Source organism: Lygodium microphyllum, chromosome 9 (assembly GCF_053477565.2).
Source record: "Lygodium microphyllum isolate KBCC chromosome 9, Lygodium_microphyllum_v1.1.10, whole genome shotgun sequence".
Taxonomy (NCBI): domain Eukaryota; kingdom Viridiplantae; phylum Streptophyta; class Polypodiopsida; order Schizaeales; family Lygodiaceae; genus Lygodium; species Lygodium microphyllum.
The window spans coordinates 19113647-19136932 of NC_141143.1; the positions used below are offsets into that span (position 1 = coordinate 19113647).

The 23286-nt window shown below is 42.2% G+C and overlaps 1 protein-coding gene across 3 annotated transcripts in view; it reads left to right on the plus strand.

Annotated features, from left to right (window-relative positions):
* Positions 1–372: 372 nt before the first annotated feature.
* LOC148030835 (ankyrin repeat family protein / regulator of chromosome condensation (RCC1) family protein) overlaps positions 373–23286 on the plus strand; it is a 79331-nt gene continuing 56417 nt past the window's right edge. For 2 of the 3 annotated variants that reach the window (XM_087684363.1, XM_087684365.1), the window contains exons 1-5: positions 373–780; positions 1626–2203; positions 15729–15906; positions 17134–17362; positions 21205–21344. In XM_087684363.1, coding sequence (XP_087540489.1) covers positions 1943–2203; positions 15729–15906; positions 17134–17362; positions 21205–21344 — 808 coding nt within the window. In that variant the 5' untranslated portion in view covers positions 373–780; positions 1626–1942. Of the gene's footprint in view, positions 781–1596; positions 2204–15728; positions 15907–17133; positions 17363–21204; positions 21345–23286 lie in introns of all 3 variants that reach the window. The other variant, XM_087684364.1, reaches the window with a different exon arrangement.

A 23286-nucleotide genomic window follows, 5' to 3' on the forward strand; every position in this document is an offset into this window, starting at 1 on the left:
ATACACAACCTAGTAGCTCCTTAATCACCTTGAGATTAGACGTGCTTGGCTTAAACCATTGGGCTTATCATAAGAAGAACTTGCAAAAGAAAGTAAGAGAGTTCATAAAGAAAGAATACAAAAACAATTGAAATACAAGGAATACCGAAGGTCCTTACGCTTGTGTCATGCTAGCCTTTTGTGGGAATCTTACAACTCGGGTGAACACGGTGTGACATGGTTTTTCTACCTATTAGCTACCTTTCCTTGAAAGTCTGGTAAAGATACGTGTGACACTACCCTTAGAATGCACAACCGACTAGGGGAAGGGGGAAGGAAGCGCTTGAAGGCTATGGCCATGAACTGGGAAAGAGTTTGCAACTGGGCTGAGTTTTCTTGGGTGGAAGGGCGAAAAAGTAAAAGAGAGAAAGAGGCAGTAGGTAGTCTCGAGGGAAGAGAGAAAACAGAGTAAAGAGAGAGTGCCAGGCTCCACCAGTTTACATGGGGTCGTGCTTGTGCGCATGTGTAGAGACAGAGAGAGAGGAGAGAGAGAGAGTGAGAGAGAGAGAGAGCGTGTGTCAGATGTCGCAGACGTATCGCAAGGCCCAGAACAATCCAATGCGGACGATGCTTCTTTTGATTCGCTCCTAATCAATCCTGCCTCTGCCCATTTCACCCTTTGCTCTTCCTCCTTCTCTGTTCCCATGATGATAATTGGTTGAAACAGTCGCGATTCCTATTCAATTTGTCACATATCGATTTCAATTTCACGGAGATTCTTCCCAAGACCGACCTGCTTTGGTAAGGATTCGCCACCACATTCTGCTTCGCTTCACGCTCCTAATTTCGCACAAGCTGCAGCAAATTCGATATGAGAGAGAGAGAGAGAGAGAGAGAGAGAGAGAGAGAGAGAGAGAGAGAGCTTCGTCTGTGAACATGAACCACGTAAGGGCCAGTTGAATTCGCTACATTTCTTGTCTCACAAGGAATTTCTATGCGAATCCTACGAATTCAACTGTATAAAATTTTCTCTTTGATCGATAGCGATTAAAATTCCTCCAATGCATGGTGGGGAAGTCCTGGTAGCGGCCTGAAAATCCGAATCTAGTAGGGCTACAGCTGAAAACAAATATCTTTCTCTGAAACATCTAGGGTTACAGCTAAAAGAGGTGCAGAACGCAGCAAGCTGGATTCTTTCTGCGACAAACTCGGCATGTCCGTATTTACAATGAGGACAGGAGCATGAACAAAAAATCTTCAAAGTAGGCTGCAGGCATCAACTTACAATAGGAGATATAGCTCACGAAGATGGTATGAATTTGCTCTACTGAAGGATTTCTTTAGGCATTGACGGCTACGACAGGCAGTGCTAGTGCTTATCTACAAGGAAACTGACATACGCACCATTGACTTATTTCTTCTCCCTGGCTCCATTTGTATTCCCTGAACTTGAGACTGCATTCAACTTTGTTGCTTACATCTTTTTCTTTTCCAGACATCATACATTCATATGGCTCTGTTATTTCAAGTGTCGTACAAATTAGCGGTTTTTGATCCATTCAACCTTACTTTTTGTCCTTTTTGCACCGCCCTCTTCCCAACCCGAATATTTGGCAGGACCTTATTGCAGGCTTTCTGTTGTTCAGGCAGACATAATAGATACAACTTTGCTGGAAGCAGGAGGTAGAGTTTTGTGATGGTGGTAAAACCCACAATGGAGGAGCAATAGCAGTCGGGTTTTTGCTCTTAGTTTCTACATGTGGACTTCGTAAGGAAACAGATGACGATGATTTGGCAATCAGTCTTCTGATGACATGAGCTCAAATTAATGCGCAGAATCTTCAGCCAAAGAGTTGGCTCCTAAAGAACAGTTTTTAGCACTGTGTCAAGGAGTAATATTTGCTAGCAAGCCAAATCCCAGTGGTGTATTCTGTCATTATCGGTTGGACAGTTCCTGTCATATATGGAAACGGTTGGCACTACTGTAGCAGCTAAACAGGGATTTATCCGAAAGCCTGCAGTGCCAGAAAAGGATCTATGTGAATCAGTCAGAAATGGAACACATGGTGATGTTGATGCTGCATTACTAGCATTGAAGCGTAATAATGGCAATATAGATGCCCGCAACAGCTTTGGGTCAACTGCTCTGCATATTGCAGTGTGGAGAAATCACATTCCTATAGTCAGGAGGCTGCTAGCAGCTGGTGCTGATGTTGACATCAGGGTACGTCAAATGTTTTACAAGTTTTCTAGTGTGTGTCTAACTTTTGATTGCAAAAAATTATGTAGATTCAGGACAGGAAAAGTGACAAGTCTGTAATTGGTTTTCAAGTGCTTGTGGGTGTACATTCATGTTTCAATGCGAAACTATCAAAGAGTGCTAATAACAACTATTGTATTTTGGTGTTTCAATCTTCTGTGGAAAGAGAAGAGGAGTAAGCTGAACAAAGTGGACAAGTATGTCTCTGTATGTTGTCTGTGTGTGCATGCATGCATTCATAGAAAGAGGGAGGTGGAGTGAGTACACATTCAATAGAAAGGAGGGTTATGTGTGTGTGCGTGTGTGGAAGAGCATACCGAACATTCTAGGGCATATGTATAGAAAGAATTAACCATGATGTAGATTTATGTTATATTAAAAATATAAATATATCCTCCACTCTCGGGCCTTGGAGTAAGTATGTCTTTATAAGTGGTTTGTGTCATATACTATATATGATATATATCTTCAAATTGCTAAATACATCCACCACACTAGTGAAGTACTCTAGAAGGTACATTGAAGGGGGGGAGGGAATGCTCTTATGGGACTAGATAGATTTCATCCAATAATATCTCTCATTAGACATTCTAACATAGAAAATAAGGTGTTTCAGTCAAATTAGCCTGGTGATTAAGGTGTTTGAGTCAAATAAGCTTGGTGGTTGGCTCCTATGGTGGGTGATAATGTCGTGAATCTTGCTATGATATCTCGTTCATAGTAGTCAAGGGTCCATGTGGATAGGGTTGCTTGTTGCACTAGATCAGTAGTGCTTGATGTGAAGATATGCTAGGGTTTCCACTAAGGAAACACAAAAAGTATGACCACGATTGAAACACAAAAGACTCAGATAGCGACATGCAAAACTCAAACCCTAAACGCAAAGTCAAAACTCAAACATAGAAACAAACACAAATAGAGAAAGAGAGAGAAGAAGAAATCTGAAGTGAATAAATGAATGTAAACGTGTACAAAATGCTTAAGGATAGAGGTGAAGAGTGCCGGAGAGTGACTTCCATCTGAGAGGAATATCGAGTGCTATAACTACAAGTTGGAGATATTTGGAGTGTGAGAAGCTGCAAAATGCTAATCACCAAGGCAAATGGAGACCCAAATGACAGCAGAGGAAGTGGAGGATGATGTAGGAGGTCACGTGAGCTGCAAAAATGCAGGTACATGCAGTTGGCAGGTGGAGATCAGCCTATTGCCAAGTTTGGAACTATAAACACAAGCTGATTTGGGTGTTGATGATGAGAAAAGTGTAGGTAGCAGCTGGCAGCTGAAAACACAGCAATATGAGGCCTCTAGGCAGCAAGGCAATAGCAGGGATGGAGACGCTAGGTGTTGGAGATGATGTGGTAGTAGTCGTGTGGGCTAGAAAGCCACTGAGTGAAAGGTTGATGGCTGAAATTGGCATGTGGGATTTGCATATAGGAGCGAGAAACTTGTGCACAAGGATGGGGCTGAATGGTGGGCAACCTATCTATTTATTGACATGGAAGGATCTTTCCAAATTAGGGTTTTGCTTGTGGCACACTAGAACTCTCTAGAATTGCTCCTTGTGTAATGGAACTTTTGGCAATTTATTGTTTTGGGGTGGTTTTAAAGAGCGAACGAGTACGCAAGGGATTCTTAACTCAACACTTGATCTAGTCACTCCTCTCGAGTGTGCTCTCATGTGAGTGTAGCTCGATGAGGCTTGTGCGATTGTACATTTGAAGAAGTGTGTAATAGCTTGGTGGATGGTACTCTTAATGCATTGTGCTATTGGCCTTCTCAATAGTGATTCCAAATGACTTACATTGGAGGAGGGAGCTTGAATATATGGGCTTAAAATAATGCCAAATATGCATCAAGTTAGCTAGCTAAATAAAATACCAATAATTAGGTTGGCTAGCATAAAACGTCCAAAATCTCATAAATGAGGCACTAGAAAAATGCCAAAAATACTCTACTGTGCCCAACCCATTGGAAGTGCATAGACTCACACATGAATCGAGATATATGCTAACAATGATATCATAACCCAAGCGTCTCTGTTTTGGTGCTATTTTTTTTGTTGTTGACTACTATTTCAGGTTTGATCCAACCTCCTCGACTGCTAGAACCTTATGTTTTGCTTAGTTGTTGTCTAGCTGGTCTAACGTTTGGGCACATAATCTTTTAGTTGGGTGGCAGCTCTCAACTGATGGGCGGCGTGTCTAACATATATTTCTAGTGCTACAACTTGCATTTTGATAGTTGCATCCTGCATTTAGATCAGCCCAGCCATCCTTCGCTCCCAGACAAAGGTGAGGGTATTTCTGTTAGCTTGCCATATTTTGTATGTTAGTTTGTCATCTCCTGGTTGTGAGTTCTTGTTAGAGTCTAGCAGGAGACTGAGAAGCTTTGTCAGTTTAGCACGATGTTGTTTTAGTGTGCGTTTCCTTTTTGAGTGGCAGTATGCTCAATTAGGGCATTTCCTATGCAATCGGCCCATTTCTTGGGCAGTCAGCCAGTTTGGGGCTGCCACTAGCAAGTTGGCGAGATCTAGAGGTTTTTGAGTGGCAGTATGCTCAATTAGGGCATTTCCTATGCAATCGGCCCATTTCTTGGGCAGTCGGCCAGTTTGGGGCTGCCACTAGCAAGTTGGCGAGATCTAGAGGTGGGGGGCTATATATATTGCAGCCCCCCTAGTCTCTGTCACTTACTTCTTCTTGCAGATTCAGCACACCCTGCTCTCTCTCCTCTCCGACATTGGTGCTGCCATCTTTTCCAGCCTGATCTGGTGCCCTCATTGATGCTCCGGGCTGCGTGTATGTAGGAACTCATCAGTCCACAGCTTTGTATTCATCTTTCATTTCAGTTAGTGCAGTATTTCTTCCTTCATTCTGTGCTTTCTGTGTGTGTGTGTGTGTGTGTGTGTTCCTTCTTTTGTTGCGCACTCTCACAATTTCCTCTAGGACTTCTCCTCGGGGTGCAAGGTCTTCCCACAATGAGGATGCGTGGGATATTTGCTACGCTTCCCCACAAAATTTGTATTGGAGTTAGACCTCTTCCCTTTCTTTTGCTTGGCTTGTCTTGTACCTGTAGATGAAGTTGCATAAGCACGGCCATGTGCACGGGCTCCGCTAGAATTTGTCTCACTACATGTGCATCTTGCTCAAGCACCAATGACACCAGCTCCTGCGAAGCGAGTGTTTCTTGGCTATGAGATGTGAGAAGCTTCGTGTAGAACACATCATGTGTTGGTGATGGAAGATGTGAGAGAAGTGTCCTAGCTAGGTTCTCCGAAGAAATGTCTATTACCAAGGGATGCAAACTCATCCCGAATCTCCTTCGTCTTGTGCATGTGATCCCTCATTGTAGGGGAATCTACAATAGACAGCTGTCATAGCATCAACTTGAGAGAGAATCGATACCTAGATGTTTGGATTCAATAGAGAGATGCCAATCACTTCCAAACCTTTGTAGCGGTGCGGCTATATGTTACATGCACGAGCACAGAATCTGCACAATTCAAAAAGAGAAAACTAAAAGAGTGGGCTCTCACATTGAACTCATCCCATAAAGCTTCCAAATCCAAGGTCACACCATCATGGGGATCCACAATAGGTTGGGGTAGAAGGATAGAAACAAAATCCCAAGGGTAATAGGTGTTGAGGAGGCACTTCATTCTGTAGGTAGTTTGTCCCATCTAGCTTCTTGGATGCACATAGAAAGGGTAGGATTGGCACTTGCTTAGGAGATGCCATCAATGCCAATTGGGGATTGGAAGCCCCAGAAGAATATAGAGGGAAGGAGTGATAGGATGGTGTTCAGTTTGAATGGTCCCAAACCACACAATCCCGCAAAGCATACATGTCAGACATAGATGTCCTTTAGAAAGTTCCTGCAAGAAAACAAAGAAGATGCTACCATTGGGATGAAAGACAACCAAGATGTGTCCCCAAAGTAATCGGGGTTTGTCGGGCCATTGTACAGAAGAAGACTGACATAGGCCAGGTAGATGGGGAGTATTTGATGCCTAAAGAAACACACAATGCCGGGCAGAGAGGTAGAGCAGTAACTGCAGATGAAAAAGGGTCTTCAACTTGTAAATGCAGCCAATCCGGGGGCTGGTAAAGGACTAAGAGTACCTGGAAGCGGAGTACCTGCAGCTGGTCTGAAAGAGAGACCACTTAGACTCGAATTGATGTGGCCCAGGTCAAAAAGAACCAGCCCAGAATGAAATGCAGCAGCAAAGAGAGAGTTTGTGTGCCTGAAAACAGGCTGGTCATGCTGCAAAATATGCTGCCTAGGCTCCTGAGGTGCTGCCAACTGAGAAACCAACTGTATTTCCTAAAACGCATATTTGCAGTTCAGAAAACAGCTGCCAGTTAAGAGCCGGACACTGTCTAGCACAGCACTGGAGAGGAATTCCCTTGATGAATTACAGGGTGCAGATGTAGGGGCAACACTAAACGCAGTAGACAGAGATCGGTTCTACACAAAACTCAGCCTGAGAGTGGAGTGTCCCTGTAAAACGCAGCCTATAATGGGCAGTAAACAGAACGCCCAGCCTGGCAGGATGCGCCCTGATGCACGCTGATGCAAAATTCAAAGTGTTGGTGGTGGTGTTCACTTGAACATCAGGTCGCCCAGCCTGTAGAGATGCTGCTCAGCTGTAAACTCAAATCTGCAGCTCCTAAACTGGTGAGCAAAATGGCTGTTTGCACGAACAAAGTGCTCCTCTTCAAAGATCTTCAGTTCCCACACGTGGCTTTGATACCATGTTAGGGTGTGCAATAGAAAGGAAAGTGAACATGAAGAGGAGTGGACAGAGAGAGAACGTAAGTGAGAGAAGGAATAATGTGACTGCAATGGCTGAAGGTACAAGGTTGCAAGAGTCAGCCCCAACTCGCAGCTCTACAACAAGGGGATAAGCGAATGAGGAGGGCTGGCTGATCACGAAGGATCAATGATGGATAATGAGAGTGGGAGCGTAGGCTGCCTATATATACGCAAACTGGGCCACAACTGGTAATAAAGTGGCCAAGCCCAAAATGTGGGTGCCTAGGATAGCCATAATTGTCCAAAAAGAAATGCACTAATGTGCCCTCCATTGAAAGTGCCTAAAGCACATAAAGTGATAGACAAATACAATGTTAGAGCTCCTAATATCCTCATATGACTTTGACTGAGGCTCACATGTAAGAGATGACTACACAAGACACACACGATTGCTAGCAATGAAGCTAGACATCGGGCTGGTGATGTTGATCATAGGCAATCGATTACAGGCTATTGCTTTCTTCTAGGTACATGTGTAATTCCTTGGAGCAACAAGAAGCAGCTTGTAGTTGCTCTTTCATCTATAGAGGCTAAGCATTGAGTGGCTTTTCCTACCACTTGTGAGAGCATTTGGCTTCGGAGGTCGTTGGGGCATAGTAGCCAAAAACATTAGATAGAAAATGTTAGAAATGTGTTTCATAAGTTTCTTTCGAGAGGGGGGTCTCCTCACTCGCACTCCGATTATCCTTTGTGTCATTTGTGACACTAGTTGCTACCATCCCGCTGGAACCTTCTGCTGGAATTGATGCATCATCACCCTTGTCCTAGATCTCGTTTGATGCTGAAGTTGTGCTCTTTTTGTTGCAAGCAAGGCCTACACCTCATTGTCCTCATGTGTAGGATGCACCAATTCTTGTAACCGAATTTTCACCTTGAAGAAGTTGGGGTCGATCTCATTTGGTCCCGTGCAATTTTGTCTCTTGCGGAGAAGCTTTAAATTTAAATTCACATAATTGAGTTACTGAGGAGATAAACAATTTCGTTTCTTTGTGTATATGGCTGCAAATAAACTCCAATATCTCTTACAAGCTCGTGATGGATAATCTTGTGAGAGAACCCTCAAGGCAATAGGCAGGAGGATTTCTGCTGTAAACCCTAAATTTTTGCAGAAATTAGGGTTTGACAACCACCTTGGGACCCATGCCTTTAGGAGAAGGCATTGTACACTGAAATCAGCACCTGAAATTCGTGGAATTGATAGGGATTTCAGATGCTAGGCCATCCATTGTGAATTGGGGCAACATTTGGCCAGTTGCTGGTTCCATTTGTGCAATTCCGGGGTGAAAATCAAGGGGCAATTGGCCCAAATTGCTTGCTGATTGTATGTACAACAATGAGCTTTTTGGAGCAGCAAAGGAGATTGTGGAATCTCAACTTGTACTCAATCCATTAGCAATTAAAGTTAAAGAAATACGGAAAGGGGCACTAGTTTTGGGGTCAACTGGGTGTCTATTGTCCAAGATTATTAAAGCAAATTATGCATTTTAATTTATGTTTATTTGTTGATTGCAATAATTAAGTGCTTAATCAGGGAATTACCACCTCTCCAAGAAGGAAGGTTGGTTTCATTGGGTAAGCTTGTACTGTTTTGTGATGTGTTGGGTTTACCATCCCTACTCTTGTCTTATGGGTCGTTACTTCATTGGCCGCCAACCCTAAAATTAACTTTTTACAAAAAAAAAAAAGTTCAATGTGGTTCCATCTTCCTTTGTAGGGCTTGGTAGGCCGTTGGGTAGCCGATGTGCACCCTTTCTCCAATGCCCTATCCTCTTTGGGGAGACTACTTGGACTCGCTTGGTAAGATAACCATCACCTTTATACTCTTGGTAGGCCATTGGGCAGCCGCCATGTACCCTTTGCTCGCTGCCATGGTTGCTTTGGGTTGGGACACCTTCGGGTAAACATCGCCAGCCTTCTCTTTTAGACTCAGTTTTGGGTCTAAGAAGGGGTGTTGAGCTAAAACATACTTTATAGCTGATTTGTATTTATAAACAGCCCCAAAACATGCTTATTTAATGAAAAACACAATTTTTGTGTGTAGTTCGAGAGAGTTTCAGTGATTGCCCAAAACCCTATTTTTTTGGGACAGCCTTCAATATCTATAAATAGATAGGTTGCCCACCATTCAACCTCATCCATTTGTGTAGATTTCTCACTCTACTGTGTGGATTCTAGCCATCAATCACCTACCATTTGCTGTCGAGCCATCATTGACCGCAGCCATAGAAACATGAAACGGGGAACGGGAACGGGGAACAGGGACGGGGACGGAGACTGGAAACGGGGACGTGGGAACGGGAACGGCATTTAAAAAATCAAAATTCATGAAAAAAAATTAATATTTCACTCATAATCCATGTGGACTCTGGAGTGTTAAAACTTAAAACCAAGGTATATAATCCACAAGGACAAATCATTTTAAGTTTTAACTTTAAGATATCATGTATTATTCTAAAACTACTAATTAGAAATTGAATTGCAACTTACAAGGCTCAAGAGGTAAGCCATTCAATTATAAATAATAAAATTCATAATACATATGCCAAAAATCATAAATGATAAAACAATGAATAATGAACTAAACTTAAAAGTCTAAGCTAAAAGAACATGCCTATGGTACCATTGCCAAAAAACTTAAAAGATTACAAATATGAAATTGAAGTCTAATCTTTGAAAGAACATGCTCATTGCCCCAAAAAAGACTGCAAATATAAAGTCTAATCTCTAGACTAAAGCAAAATGCGGCATGCCAAAATAGCCCAAAGGGCAACTGCAAGACTGCAAGACTCAAGTACAAATATAATATCGATATGGCACAACTGTCAACAACCCAAGTATCACAGTGTCATCAATGATCATAATATCATATATAATGTAAATGTGTCATGTATCATGAGACTCGTGATAAGTAAGCTAAATCAAAGATCATGATCATGATCTGAGGCTGCTCTAGCCACTCCTGAAGTGCCAGGCTCATCATCATGGGTACCATGAATTGCTGCATCTCCCTCAACATCAGCATGTGTCTCCTTTTCTTGCTGCATCTCCCACTCTGTGAATGGATCAGACTTTGTTGTCATACTGTTACATAACATCCTCAAATTAGCACTAATGAATACTAGATCGTTTGCCCTCTCCACACCAAGACGGTTCCTCTTCTTTGAAGCAATGTGAGCATAGGTACTCCACAATTGCTCCAAACAAGAGGAGCTAACTGACTGACTCAAAACACGGATGGCTAGTTGCTGCAACTCAGGATCATTCGAACCATAGTCCTCCCACCACAAAGCTGCCCCAATCTTACAGCGATCCTCTTGTGCATCCCCACAACCAAAAGAACCCCGAAAGGTCCTATAACATGAAAGCTGATCTCTGATCTTTCATCTAGTGCCATGATCAGGCACTAGACGAGACAATATAAGTCTCCATGCATCCATAACCTCACTGTCATTCTCCTGACCCTTGCCCTGGAACTCAGGATCCACAACAAATGCAGCTGCATGCATGGGTGAGCTATAGGAGTTCCACCTCGTCACAACTAAATGGTGTATTTCCTCATACGCCTCATACAAGAAAGAATAAGAAGAGAAAGAAGAAGAAGGAAGAGAAGGAAGAGGTTGGAGGTGGGAGGAGAAAGAAGAGAAAGAAGAAGAAGGAAGAGAGGGAAGAGAAGGAAGAAGGTGGCTGGGCCTAGGGGCAGGAGAACTGGGCCAGGCTGAGGCGGGAGTAGGAGAAATGGGCCAGGCGGGAGCAGGTGGGACGCAATAGAACAGGGCGCAGGCGGAAACTGGGCGCGGGCGAAAATTGGGCGTAGGTCATTTTGCCACGTGGCGTTCCCTGTCCTGTTTCAGACAGGGAACACTGCTGCGTTCCCTGTCTGAAATGGGACAGGGAACATTCCATTTTTTGGAAACGCAGTCCACGCCGGATACATGCCGGGGACGGCGATTCCGCGTGCCGGGGGGCCGTTCCGGCCGTTTCCTGTCACTATGATCGCAGCCCATCATTATTCAGCCCTAGGCGGCTTGTTTTCAGCCTTCGCCTTGTTGTTTGGACGTCTCCATCTACTACATCATCATAGTACATGATCAACATGCGTTTTTAGCATTAGGTGTCAAAATGACTAAGTGACGAGAGGGACAGTAGGGTTTGCAAAGGAAAACATAGTGTGTACGACAAACACTGAGAGAGAAAAGTGTTGAGCTAAAATATGCATTATTTGTTGATTAGCCTCGTAAACAGCCCCAAAACACACTAAAAATGCTCTTTTAGAGTAAAACCCTAAAACAGGGAGCGGTTCGAGAGAGTTCAGTGGAAACCCTAAAACAGGGAGCGGTTCGAGAGAGTTTAGTGGAAACCCTAATTTTTGGGGCACCCTTCCACATCTATAAATAGACAGGTTGCCCCCATTCAGCCATCATCCTTGTTTGCAAGTTACACCAGCCCACACACCCTCTGTTGTTGTTGGCGCCCAGTTTCCAGCCTGCAGCCCGCCTCCATCTACTGCTCAACCATTATCGATTACAACCACATTATCTTCAGCCTATCCATTGTTGTAGGCGACAGCTCTAGACTGTCCCAAACTGTTGTTCAGCCTGCTGTCCATCATCTCTAGGGTCAGCCAACATACGTTTTCAGCATTACAGGCCCTGACACTCTTAGACACTGTTTCAGCCTGCGGTTTATAGCAAACTGTGCACAGTTTCCAGCCTATGATCAATGGTACACTGTTGCATTTACTAGTTTCTAGCCTCTAGACTGCTACGTTTTGGTGACTAGCCTGCTGTCATTCACTGTTCAGCACTCCTACACTCCGACTAGTGGTCACAAACTTGGGATCCGTCTTCAGTCTGTGTCTGTGTCTGTCTCTTTGTGTCTCTGTCTTTGTGTTTTTGTCATGGTCATACACTCTGTGTGTCCTCAGTGCAAACCCTAGCAGTTTCCTTTACAAAAAGTAACACATAAGATGATGAAAGATGAATCATGTTGGTGAAATGAATCTGATACAAGGGTGCTGTAGCACAAAGAAAGTCCTGGAGTGCAAGAAGATTGCCGAAGAAGCCTTTGAGTTTGTAAATGCAGGATGAGGAGGTGTCTCCTAGGCAGGGAGACTACCGTCAAAGGGTGAGGAGTCTCTGAATTTGCAAATGCAAGGATGAAGAGTGGTACCTACGAGCAGGGAGATAGCCGATGAAGCCTCCGTCTGCAAATGCAAGCCTGATGAGGTGACGCCAGCTGCTATTGGAGTGATGTTAGAAGGGTGGGAAGAAGCTCGGAACCAAACGCAAGGTGCAACTGCCTTTGATGAAGGGGATGCCTGTTGGAGAGAGACGCAAGATAGTGAGGGACCTCCCTGGGATGCCTTTGATGAAGGGGATGACTGTTGGAGAGAGACGTGAGATAGTGAGGGACCTCCCTGGTAGCCAAACGCAAGAAGGCAGAGCCGCTAGAAGGGTGGAGGATGACCCTAGATAGGGTGGATATTGAGGCTAAGAGAGTGTGGACTCCAAACGCAAGGTGTAGGAACACAGAAGATGTTGTCGCCAACAATGGAGGATGGATGCTAGCTGAAGAGGAGCACATTGCCACCATAAATGTAGCCAATTGGGAATGAAGGCTGGCGTTGGGAGTGTGGAGATGATGGTAGGAGAGGAGAGAGAGAGATGATGGAAGAGAGAGTGCTCAGTGTCAGAAGATTGACAAAGAGAGAGGGGGAGTGCTGGACTAAAGGATCAGCCGTGATGAATGAATGAGTGAGTGGCCTATAAATAGGCATAGTCAGTCTAGGGTGGCGCCTCTTTTTGGGGTTGTAAACCCTAAACACAAAACGTAGAAATGCAAAAACGCAAACTGCGGGTGAAGGGTTTCTCAACCTTTTGGTGCTAGGCAACATGCTGTTGCCATCTCTCCCACCAAGTGATTGTTGCAGTGTTTGCCTTTTGTTGTCAAGCAGGCCATCTACATCAGCAAACACCTCTCCTATTGTTGCTTGATAGTTCTCTGTCTCAGGTGACCATTTTTCAGCCTTCTCTAGTGGTACATTGCCGTGTTTACCGGATTTCAGCTTTTGACTACTATGTTTTGGTGACCAGCTTGCTGCCCTTCATTCAGCACTCTCATCTTCGATTGGTGGTTACAACACTTAGGATCTGTCGTCTCCGGTGGATGTCATTCTCTGACACTACATTACTCTACCCTTGGACATTCAGTACACTCTTACATTCATTCACTTCATAGTTTCTTCTCTTTGTGTTTGTCTCTATGTTGAGTTTATTTGTTTTGCATTTTGCATTTAGGGTTTGAGTGTTGCCTGTCTCTGTTTGAGTCTTTGTGTGTCAGTCTTGGTCGTACATGTTGTGTTTCCTTAGTGCAAAACTATCGCATATCTTCACACATGGGTGTACACATGGTATCATCTGAAATAGCACCATGAAATTAAAAAATACTAGTGAAATTAGTAAATACCATTTATTGAATTTTATTATGGTGGAATATTTTAATCCTATCACTAGTTATTTAATAAAATAGAGATGCGCATGTCGGTTCAAAGATAGTACTCATGCCACATCTTGAATGCAAGGACATGTCCATAACACTTGTCCAAAATGCATATGGAGCTGTAAAAATGAGCATTTCAAGTTTCAAGTGTGGTAGGTCTCAAGGGGGAGCTAAGATCATATATATCAAGGAGGGATGTAGAAATGAGACTTTGAACTGCTGTATCAGCTCTAAGATAGGACGTTTGGTACTGGATTTCTTCATCTCACTCCTCCTCAGGGCCAATTCTCTTAGCAATGCTCTTCTCTTTTTAAAACTCAAGATTTCAACCCAAAGAAAATAAAATGGGCATGGAGTAGTGCCGAGACAGAGCAGCCATGATTTCTTCTCATCCCTTTGTTGGAGATTGAGGAATGGTTTTGCTGTCTAATTGCTTGTTGCAGCAAACTATAGTTTACAAGCCCAAGTCTTTGGGGACTTGCTTGAAATGGATTGTGGAAACTTAGTCTATACACGATCTACAAAACTATTGCCTATTAGGAAAGGGGTAGGGGACTTTGTATTCAAGCATGCTCTTGGTGCTTATGTTCTTGGAATGTTGAGTGTTATGTTTGATAGGTTTGGGACAGCGGGATTTGGACAAAGCTCAATAAAGTGCAGCATAAAGGCAAAAATCAAATGGGGTGATTGATTCTCAAAGACCCTTGGTTTACCTTTGATTGCATGCTACTATCAAAGTTCAAGTATGAGTTTACTGGTTTATACACATGGGCCATCTGTGTACAAGTCTCTTGTGCTCTTTCAAATTAATAAAGCCCAGCTAGCCTGTTTTTTTGTTCTTTTTTGTTGGTTTTTTGTTTTTTTTGCCCGGGGGGGGGGGGGGGGCACATTCCCAGTATCCGGGCCCTTGGTATGGTGTTGATAATGACTCCTTCTTGTGTATTTGTATTTTACCATTATAATATGATAGATTTCATGTTTACTCTAGTGGCACATTATTTAAAGTGCCTAGTTTGAACTGTTCTCAGAAATGACTGCTTGAATACCTCTCATTACTGAAGTGATTTTGTGAACAACTTGAACTTGTAACTAATTTTTATGTTGGTTTGTTGAGATGAAAGACTTACAAGGTTGTTTCAATCTATGTAATCGGATACCTTCTCAATATGCATGCCAAAGAGGGTGGCTGATAAGAGGGCAGCCTTGGTTCACTGCTGTAGTGCTCGGTATCATCTTTGAAGGACCTCCAAGTGCCTTGACCTTTGCCTATGAGTGATTTGTACAAAGGAAGAACTCCTCGCATCATTTCTCTTCGTACTTCCATGTCCTGCACCTGCCTCATCAATGTAGTCCTAGAACAATACCAAGATGGATCAAAAGTTATTTCAAGAAGATTTGGGAATTGGAACAAAATGCAATGAAAAGAAGAAATATTGGTGTCATAATAATCGACAAGACTATCAAGTCAAGACATGGTTCTAATAGCAATGAAGTATGCTCACATGGAAAAAATAGCAAAAATATGTTAAAAACACAATAAAATTTTAATAACAAGAAATTTTGTGCCAAAACAAGGGGTAGGAAAAAAGAAAAATATTTTTGTAATGAGCCACGAAGGAGTATCATGTCAAGACATAGTTTTGATGAGAATAGATGATAGTCAAATGAAAAAATAGCAAAAATACATAGGTTGGATTAATTCACCATAGGATCAAGGAGCTAAAGGGGACCAGGGTACAACCCCTATTTTTGTGCCTGACCTAGTACGACCTACCACATCGGCAGTCCGGATATTGTCCTCAACTCGGCTGCCATCTATCTATCTTGATTTTGTTCATGTGCAGTTGCTTGGCTGGTTAGGAAATTAGTGTCAGGGTTTTATGATTGTCAAGATGCGGCTGGATAGGAAATCAGTGTCAGGGTTTTATGATTGTCAAGATGCCAAGTTGCATTGGCTGAGCAGGAACAAGACACATAGTGAGACTAATGTGTTGTGGATTCTGCTCAATTTCATTGTTCTATATTGGGTTATATGTCAAAACTTACAGATTTTCTTGGAAAACTATGCTGTTACCTTCCAGGTTGTTTGCTTCATGCATGTTTGGGTTACAGTCTTTTTGCATCTTTCTAGGCAGAAAGAAGGCTGCAAGATCTAACTGGGTTCTGTTAAAAAATTCAGGATGGGGAGTCGGGATGGAGCAGTCTTCACAGGGCATTACATTTTGGTCACTTGGCCGTAGCAGGTGTATTAATTGAATCAGGTGCTAATATCTCCCTAGAGGATTCCAAGGGTCGAACTCCAATTGACCTCGTTTCTGGTCCAGTGAAGCAAGTCATATCTGTTTCAAGCAATGCAGGTAATATGTTGTTTTCCTTTTACAGTAACTGTAGGAAAGGCTGCATTGGGAGCGAGTTTTTGTAGTATTCTTGCATTTTTGGATGCCCTTTTATTGCACGGTGTAGCAACTAATAATAAAGATTGTTTGGATGTGCTTGTACATTTGCATGTGTTGGAGACCACTTGTGCATCCATATCTACCTAAATAGAAGTGTTTCACAAAGAATGTGCATGCACATGCTTATATGTGTGGGAGCATGGTTTACATGTTGTATGTGTGTGCATGGTGTGCATGCTCTCTTATCAAAAAATGTGCGCTGGCCTTCACACACACAACAACCCCCCCGACCGCCCCCCCACCAAACCCCACCCACCTTCTCTTCTTGAATTCTCATAGCCGTGTTTTTTGTAGCCTTTTGGATCCATGTGTCGTTTTCTACCTGTCTTTGAGTCTGCTTGGTTGGCCAGAGGGCCCTTTGTAAGTATTTGAATCCATTAACTCGAACGCGAGAGAGAGAGAGAGAGAGAGAGAGAGAGAGAGAGAGAGAGAGAGAGAGAGCATGCACGCGCACTATCAATCACATTCTGGTCTATGTATACTTCTCAAAATGCCTTTTCATCAGATTGAGTTCCCTTATCTGGTATGCCAGTGGCTCTGTTATAGTCTCTTCAGAAGCTTCAATGTTGAGACCTCCTGTAGAATCAGATACAACTGTTGTGCGATTGCCAATGACTGCAAGATGTCTCACCCTGGGGTGTCTATGTATGTTCCACAAGGAAAAAGCAGCATGCCTCTTGAGTTTCCCACATTAATATAAAGTATTACAAATATACGTATCTGTGTGCATGTACATGTGTGTGTGTGTGTGTGTGTTCACTCTGTATGTGTATGTGTGTGTGTGTTGCTGTGTGCATTTTGGTCATGGAGTCTGTTTCCCCTTGTCCATTGTGCACATACATGTTGGTTTACGCTATAGTGTTTCACACAAAGACAAAGCATGTATTGTAGGTTCTTGAGCCTAGTTAAATGTTTTAATGCTTGCAGAGAGACTGATCAGGGTAATATTGAATGTCTTTTGAAGTCTAATTAATGACCAGCTGAGTGGATGATGCTAGTGTGCCTCCCATCAGTAAATTTATAGTGCAGTCTTTCTCTGTAGTAGACAACCAAGCAACTACCAAAATTAAAAGAAATATGCATTTGTGGTGAGTGTTTTCCTTACTCATTGAAAGTATTTCATGTCAGGTGGAACAGAGGTATTCAGCTGGGGCAATGGTGCCAATTATCAGCTTGGTACTGGCACAGCTGGGATTCAGAAGTTGCCATGTAGGCTGGATAATCTTCAAGGACTTCATGTGACTGCAATTGCTGCTGCAAAATTTCATAGTGTTGCTGCTACTGCAGATGGGCAGCTTTATTCTTGGGGTTTTGGCAGAGGAGGGCGGTTGGGTCATGCTGATTTCCATATACACAGGTCTCACATGACACACACACACACACACACACACACACACACACACACACACATGCATGTGCACACAAAATGTTGCATGCACACCCATTTCCACTTATGAACAGTGGAATAGGATGATCAATTGACTTTAGATATTGCAAGTGTTACCGTTATAACATTTTTGAATTTGTAAATTGTTGTTATTAAAGTGAAACATTAGTTTCATTACTTAGCCCTCTGGGAGAAAATCTGAGACTTACATTTCTTTCGTGGCAATTATGTGGGTGCTTACATTCATGTCCCTAGGGGTAACAACTTTCAAATCCCTAGTAGAAATCGAGCACAGACACCTCTTGAATGAACAGTGTGGCTGCCACACTTGTGGACCCATTGGACATTGCAGAGCAGCTGTTGATTGGTGCAACCTGCAATACATGTGCAGTTCTGAACAGGTTCGAACAAGTTTGTGGGCCCTGGGACAAGTTAGAGCAGTTTGCCTCACTAGACCTAGAAAGGTGGACAGCGAGATGAATCATCTCTCTCCTGTTGTTGAGAAGCCTGCAGGTATTCAATCAGTGAAGGCTAGCTGGACAAGACGTGTTAGTTTAGGCTTTGAAATATAATGTTGTAGATATTGAAGTTCATGAGAACTGAGTGTCATCAAATGCGAATAACATTCATTTAGCATGGCATGCATGGGCAAGCATTGATATAGGGAAAATATGAATTCCTTGATTAGTGTAATGAAAAATAAATGTAACACTGTATTTCTATATTGGTTTTCCTTTTGATAAACATTTCTTTTTGATAAGGAAAAATGATCAATTGACTTTGTTAGAATTTGCAGTGTTACAAATGAATACTAGTGAACCGACAATTCATATATTTTGATGAGGAAATAATGGATTGGGATTGCCCAGTGTATGCAGAAGTTAGAACCTAGATAAATGTACATGTATGCCTTTATAGGCACAAATGGCCATAACTCTTGTATGAGCTCACTTAGAAAAGCAAAACGATTACCTTCAATAAGACATGATTGTAAACTTAAGGGACTAACTGCATTATTTCAAAAGATTACCTTCAATAAGACATGATTGTAAACTTAAGGGACTAACTGAATTTTTTCTATTTGTCGTTTGGTAGAAGCATCACATTCAGGTTGCACTATCTTTTTATTTTAGTTTCCTTTATGGGGGACAAACATTATTAGAGAGCTTGAATAAGAAAAAATGCATTTACGTGGTGGTTTTGATACCTAACATTTTATTTGATTTCACAGTCTTAGTTGATACCTAACATTTACATGGTGGCTTTGATACCTAACATTTTATTTGATTTCACAGTCTTACTTGATAAATCACATATGCGTATTCTAATTTGACCAACTTGTATATATGAAATCATGGCTGTAATAATAGAGTGGAGAATCATGTCTGCCTTTGAATTCTCCTCACCTCTAGGTGTGTGTGTTTGGGGGACATTCAAGAGTGCTTTTATTTCAATATTGCAAATTGAGGGGTTCAAAATTCTCCATGTATAGGGTCTTCATGATGCCGTGGCTCTATGGTGGGACATCTACCTATGAGCAGGTTTATTCTTTTAAGGAGTTTTAGAGAGAGAGACATATTGTGGGAAGAGAGATGATTCTTCAAATGCAAGAAAGAAGGCCACAAGTTTCACATGGCACTTGACAAAGGGGTTGGTCCAAGGAAGTGATTGTGACTTGGCAATGCACATAGCTTAAAGTCCTCAATTTGAGACCATTAACCATTGTGGCCTCATTTGCTTGAATTTAATGTGTCTTTATTGCTTGAATTTGCTCTATAAGACTGGATGGGCCATAGTGTTTATGATTTCTTTTGGGATGTGCAGCTAGAAAGCCTCTTGCAGGTCTATAGATCGTGTCATGGATCTTTAGAGGTTTTTCCTGCAATTGGGAGAGACAAACAATATATGATCGTGGTTGCTAGGGATTGTCAGCAATATGACCATGTATATGCATTGGGAATGAGATTGTTTAGTTTGTAGTGCATGTCTCTTGTTGGAGGGTATCTTTATAGAATTGAGACTTTAAGTTTTGGTAGTGCAAATGATTCTTTGGGTCATTATGGTAATGTATATCTTTAGGCAAGTTATTACTCTTTAGCATGCATCCAGCCATTTTCATAAGTGTGTTTTCACCCCACTCCATTTTGTTGTGGGGAGTAAGGAATGGTAGATTGGTGATGAATGCCATGAGATGCAAGATAATTTGAGAATTGCTTTGAGAGAGACTCAACCCCCCTATAAGTGCAAATGATCTGAATGCAAGGACCACAGTGGTTCTTCATCAAAGCAAAATTTTTGAAACATGAGAAAACTTGACTTGGATTTGCTACCACAAACTTAAGTGAATTTCAACTAGTCATCAATAAGTGTGAGAAAACAATAGAATCAACCAATAGACTTGGTTTGCATAGGACCGCAAACATCATTGCAAAGAAGATGGAATTTGGAGGAAGCACCAACATGTGCATCTTTAGGAAAAGATAGCCTATGCATCTTACCAAGATGACATCCTTCACATATGTGATTGTTGGGGATGTGGACATCGGGACCATATCATCAGATTGTAGCTTCAGCAATGAACAAAAATATATGTGTTCAAGCCTCTGATACCGTGAATGAGCAACTTGCCATTAATAAGCAACTTGGGACCATATCCTCAGATTGTAGCTTCAGCAATGAACAATAATTTATGTGCTCAAGCCTCTGATGCCATGAATGAGCAACTTGCAGTGAATCCTGAGCTGATAAGGTACCATTGATATAGTTTTCACCGATCTACTGATCATAAGAGTCAAGCTGATAGAGACCTTTAATCAAAATGCTGGTCAGGACGGTGGAAAAAGATACCCGATCATCATAAACTGCACACTGAGGGCCTTGAAAACAACTTACGAGCTGGAAGTTGCAATGGCTGAGATAGATGTAAGATAATGCCTAGCTCATAGAGTATATCTTGCAAAATCATAGGAGTGCCAACAAGAGTAACAACTTGCACAATACTGCCTTTGACTCCAAATTAGGCATTGTTGTCACGTATAACTTTGCCCCCCCTATGTACATAAGAAATAGAGAGGAATAATTTTCTGCATGAAGTAATGTGCTTAGAAGCACCATTATTGAAATAGAAAGTAGAATACTGCAAAATGCAGTTGTTTGGGGAGTCTTTGGGGCTGTGGAATGCAAAATGTGACAGCTGTGCTGCAAAACACAGATGTGGAGAATGGCGACCAGCAGCATGGCCTGAAATGATGATGACCAGCAGTGGGGCTTTATAATGATGATGACCATCAACAGCAGCTGATGGTGATCAACGGAAGCAGCAGTTGTTCCTATCTCTAACATGATGAGGGATCATGATGATGGCTGGCAGTAGGGTGCTGATATGGGCTGAATGCAGTGGCAATGGATGCGAATGGCAAAGGCTTTGTCAAGAAAAGTGATGACAATAGGCATGGATTCGTGATAAAGAACTGCCCTGCGCTCTTTCCTTTTTATAGAACTTTTTGTGCGAGTTTTCCTATAGAATCTTCTAGAGTCTTTGTCTTTGGTCTTGTCTTTGGATTTTAAGGTTTGCGTTTTGTGGGAGTGAGAAAATTAGGTCAAATTTTGATGGGCCCAATTGTAGCTTAACAAATTTTCCTGCTATCTGAAAATGAATTTTTTGAGAGCTGTTTATCTTTTCATGTGTGTTTTGTTTTGCTATGCCTTTCGTGCTATAGTGCTGAAGTATTTAATACTTTTGGACGTGCAGTGGGCAGTGGGCAGATGGCAGTGCTTTAGTGTTAAGTTTGTTATTTTTGGTGGATGTGCAGTGGGCAGATGGCAGTGATAACCCCTCGGCTTGTGGAATGTGGTTTGGTTGCTCGTCGAGTCAAAATGGTTGCAGTAGCCAAGCACCATACAGTTGTGGCTACAAATGGTGGAGAGGTGTTCACATGGGGTTCAAATAGAGGTAGATTTTCTCTCTTTTCATGTCCTAGTATCACAAGCATTTTGATTGACTCGTGTGAATGCCCATTTGTGTCGTCATCTCATTTGGCTTTGTCAAACTTATGTAGTCTACTTTCTAGGGATTTCTAGTCATTGATATGTTGTATCATAAAGGACGAGCTTTTCATGAAAAGTGTACTTAATTTTTATTTTGCGTTTGTCATGGAACTTCAATTTGTCCTGCAGTTAACATTGTTGAGCCTTTTTCTAACCCACACAATCCTTTATAAGCTGCTCTTATTTATTACAAAGGCCCATAGACACAGCAGTTTGAGGCTTGTAGAATTATCAGGCATGATTTTGTTTCAGTTCAATGAAATTTCAGAACAGATTTTTGCTACTTTTTTGTGGGGAGGAGAGTATATGGCAGGAAAAAAAAATTAGTGGGGAGGAGGGAAAGAAATTTTTTTCGTGTTTTGTACATCCAAAGTATGTTCCTAGGTGCATTTAAATTCTCCAAGACCTTGGTAGCCTATATTTTCTATGCATGTTAGCCATGTAACATTTATAATATTAAAAACCATTATTGTATGGTAGAGAATGTGGAAATTGAATATTCATTTATATTTTGTGTGGAATGTTGAGACGAACATATTCTGTTAGAAGGGTGTCAGATCCAGTTTGAAGAGCAACTGATGCTCAGATACAAGTTTTTCATGCTACAATTGTGCTCAGAATAGTGAACTTTAGAATATGAGCTGTATTGGAATTTTGAGAAGAAATCTTTTCTATGAACTACATGCTTTTTAGGTGTGAAAAATCCTATTGTTTGCAGTGGTAGTACAATGCAGAATTTTTTCTTCTGTTGTAGGTCTGATTTCAGTAACATAAGTTGTACTGTCATGTCTATTAGAGGCATGGATGAAGAACCAGCACATGGTGTTCTATGCTTCTGCCCTAGTTGTGGTCTTTTTGGGCCACATTTAGGATCTGAGAAGGGGTTTTGACACAGTCATTTCATCCTTGTGATCTCACATTTAGTGACTCAGGGAGCCTAAGGTCCTCTTTCCATGTTGTACAAGAGTAAGATTACAGAGAGACTAGGTCTCTGAATAATCTTGGTGATCATCAACCCTCACATAGATGGTCTCACCCATATCCTGCAAGAGATAAGTCCCATTAGGATATGCTTATTTAACCGCAAATGGTCCTTCCCATCATGAACCTAGTTTGGAAAGTGATATCCAAACTGCTGTCTTATCTGAGAACTATCGTTTCTATAACGATCCCTTTGTCCTTAATCTGCTCATTAAACCACATCTTTCTCCTTTCTGAAATCTGCTCATAGCGCTTTATTGTCTCTCTAGACAATTGCAACAAAGGTAAGCTTAGCATCTGTTAGTATCATACATGCTCACATGTGTGAACACCCCTTTTGTGGGGGGGGGGAGGTGTAAAATGTGTGAATACCTTTTACACATCCCAGCATTTTACAAGGGTCAAAAGTTTTGGGCAAACACTAGGCCTATATAATGAAGCCCTAACCATTGCACTTTCATCAACAACTATCACATCAATCTATTCAGCTTGTTGTGTACTTGCAAGAGTTCTCTCTCTCTCTCTCTCTCTCTCTCTCTCTCTACTGAACCCAACAGTGGTATCAGATCAGTAGAACTGATCTGTCCATGAGCCTTGAACCCAACAGTGGTATCAAATCAGTAGAACTGATCTGTCCATGAGCCTTGATGAAGCAGCCTGCGAGTGCATCTCATGAGCTGCCGTTCATAATACAGCAGCAACAGTAGCAGAAGTAGAGGAGGAGGAGGAGGAGGAGGAGGAGGAGGAGGAGGAGGAGCTGCCCCTCGAGACTTGGCTCCTAACAGCAGCCCCAACACGTCATCAGCATGTGCATCCTGTCATACTCTGCTGCGCACCACACCTGCAGCTGCCCAGCTCCATGTCTT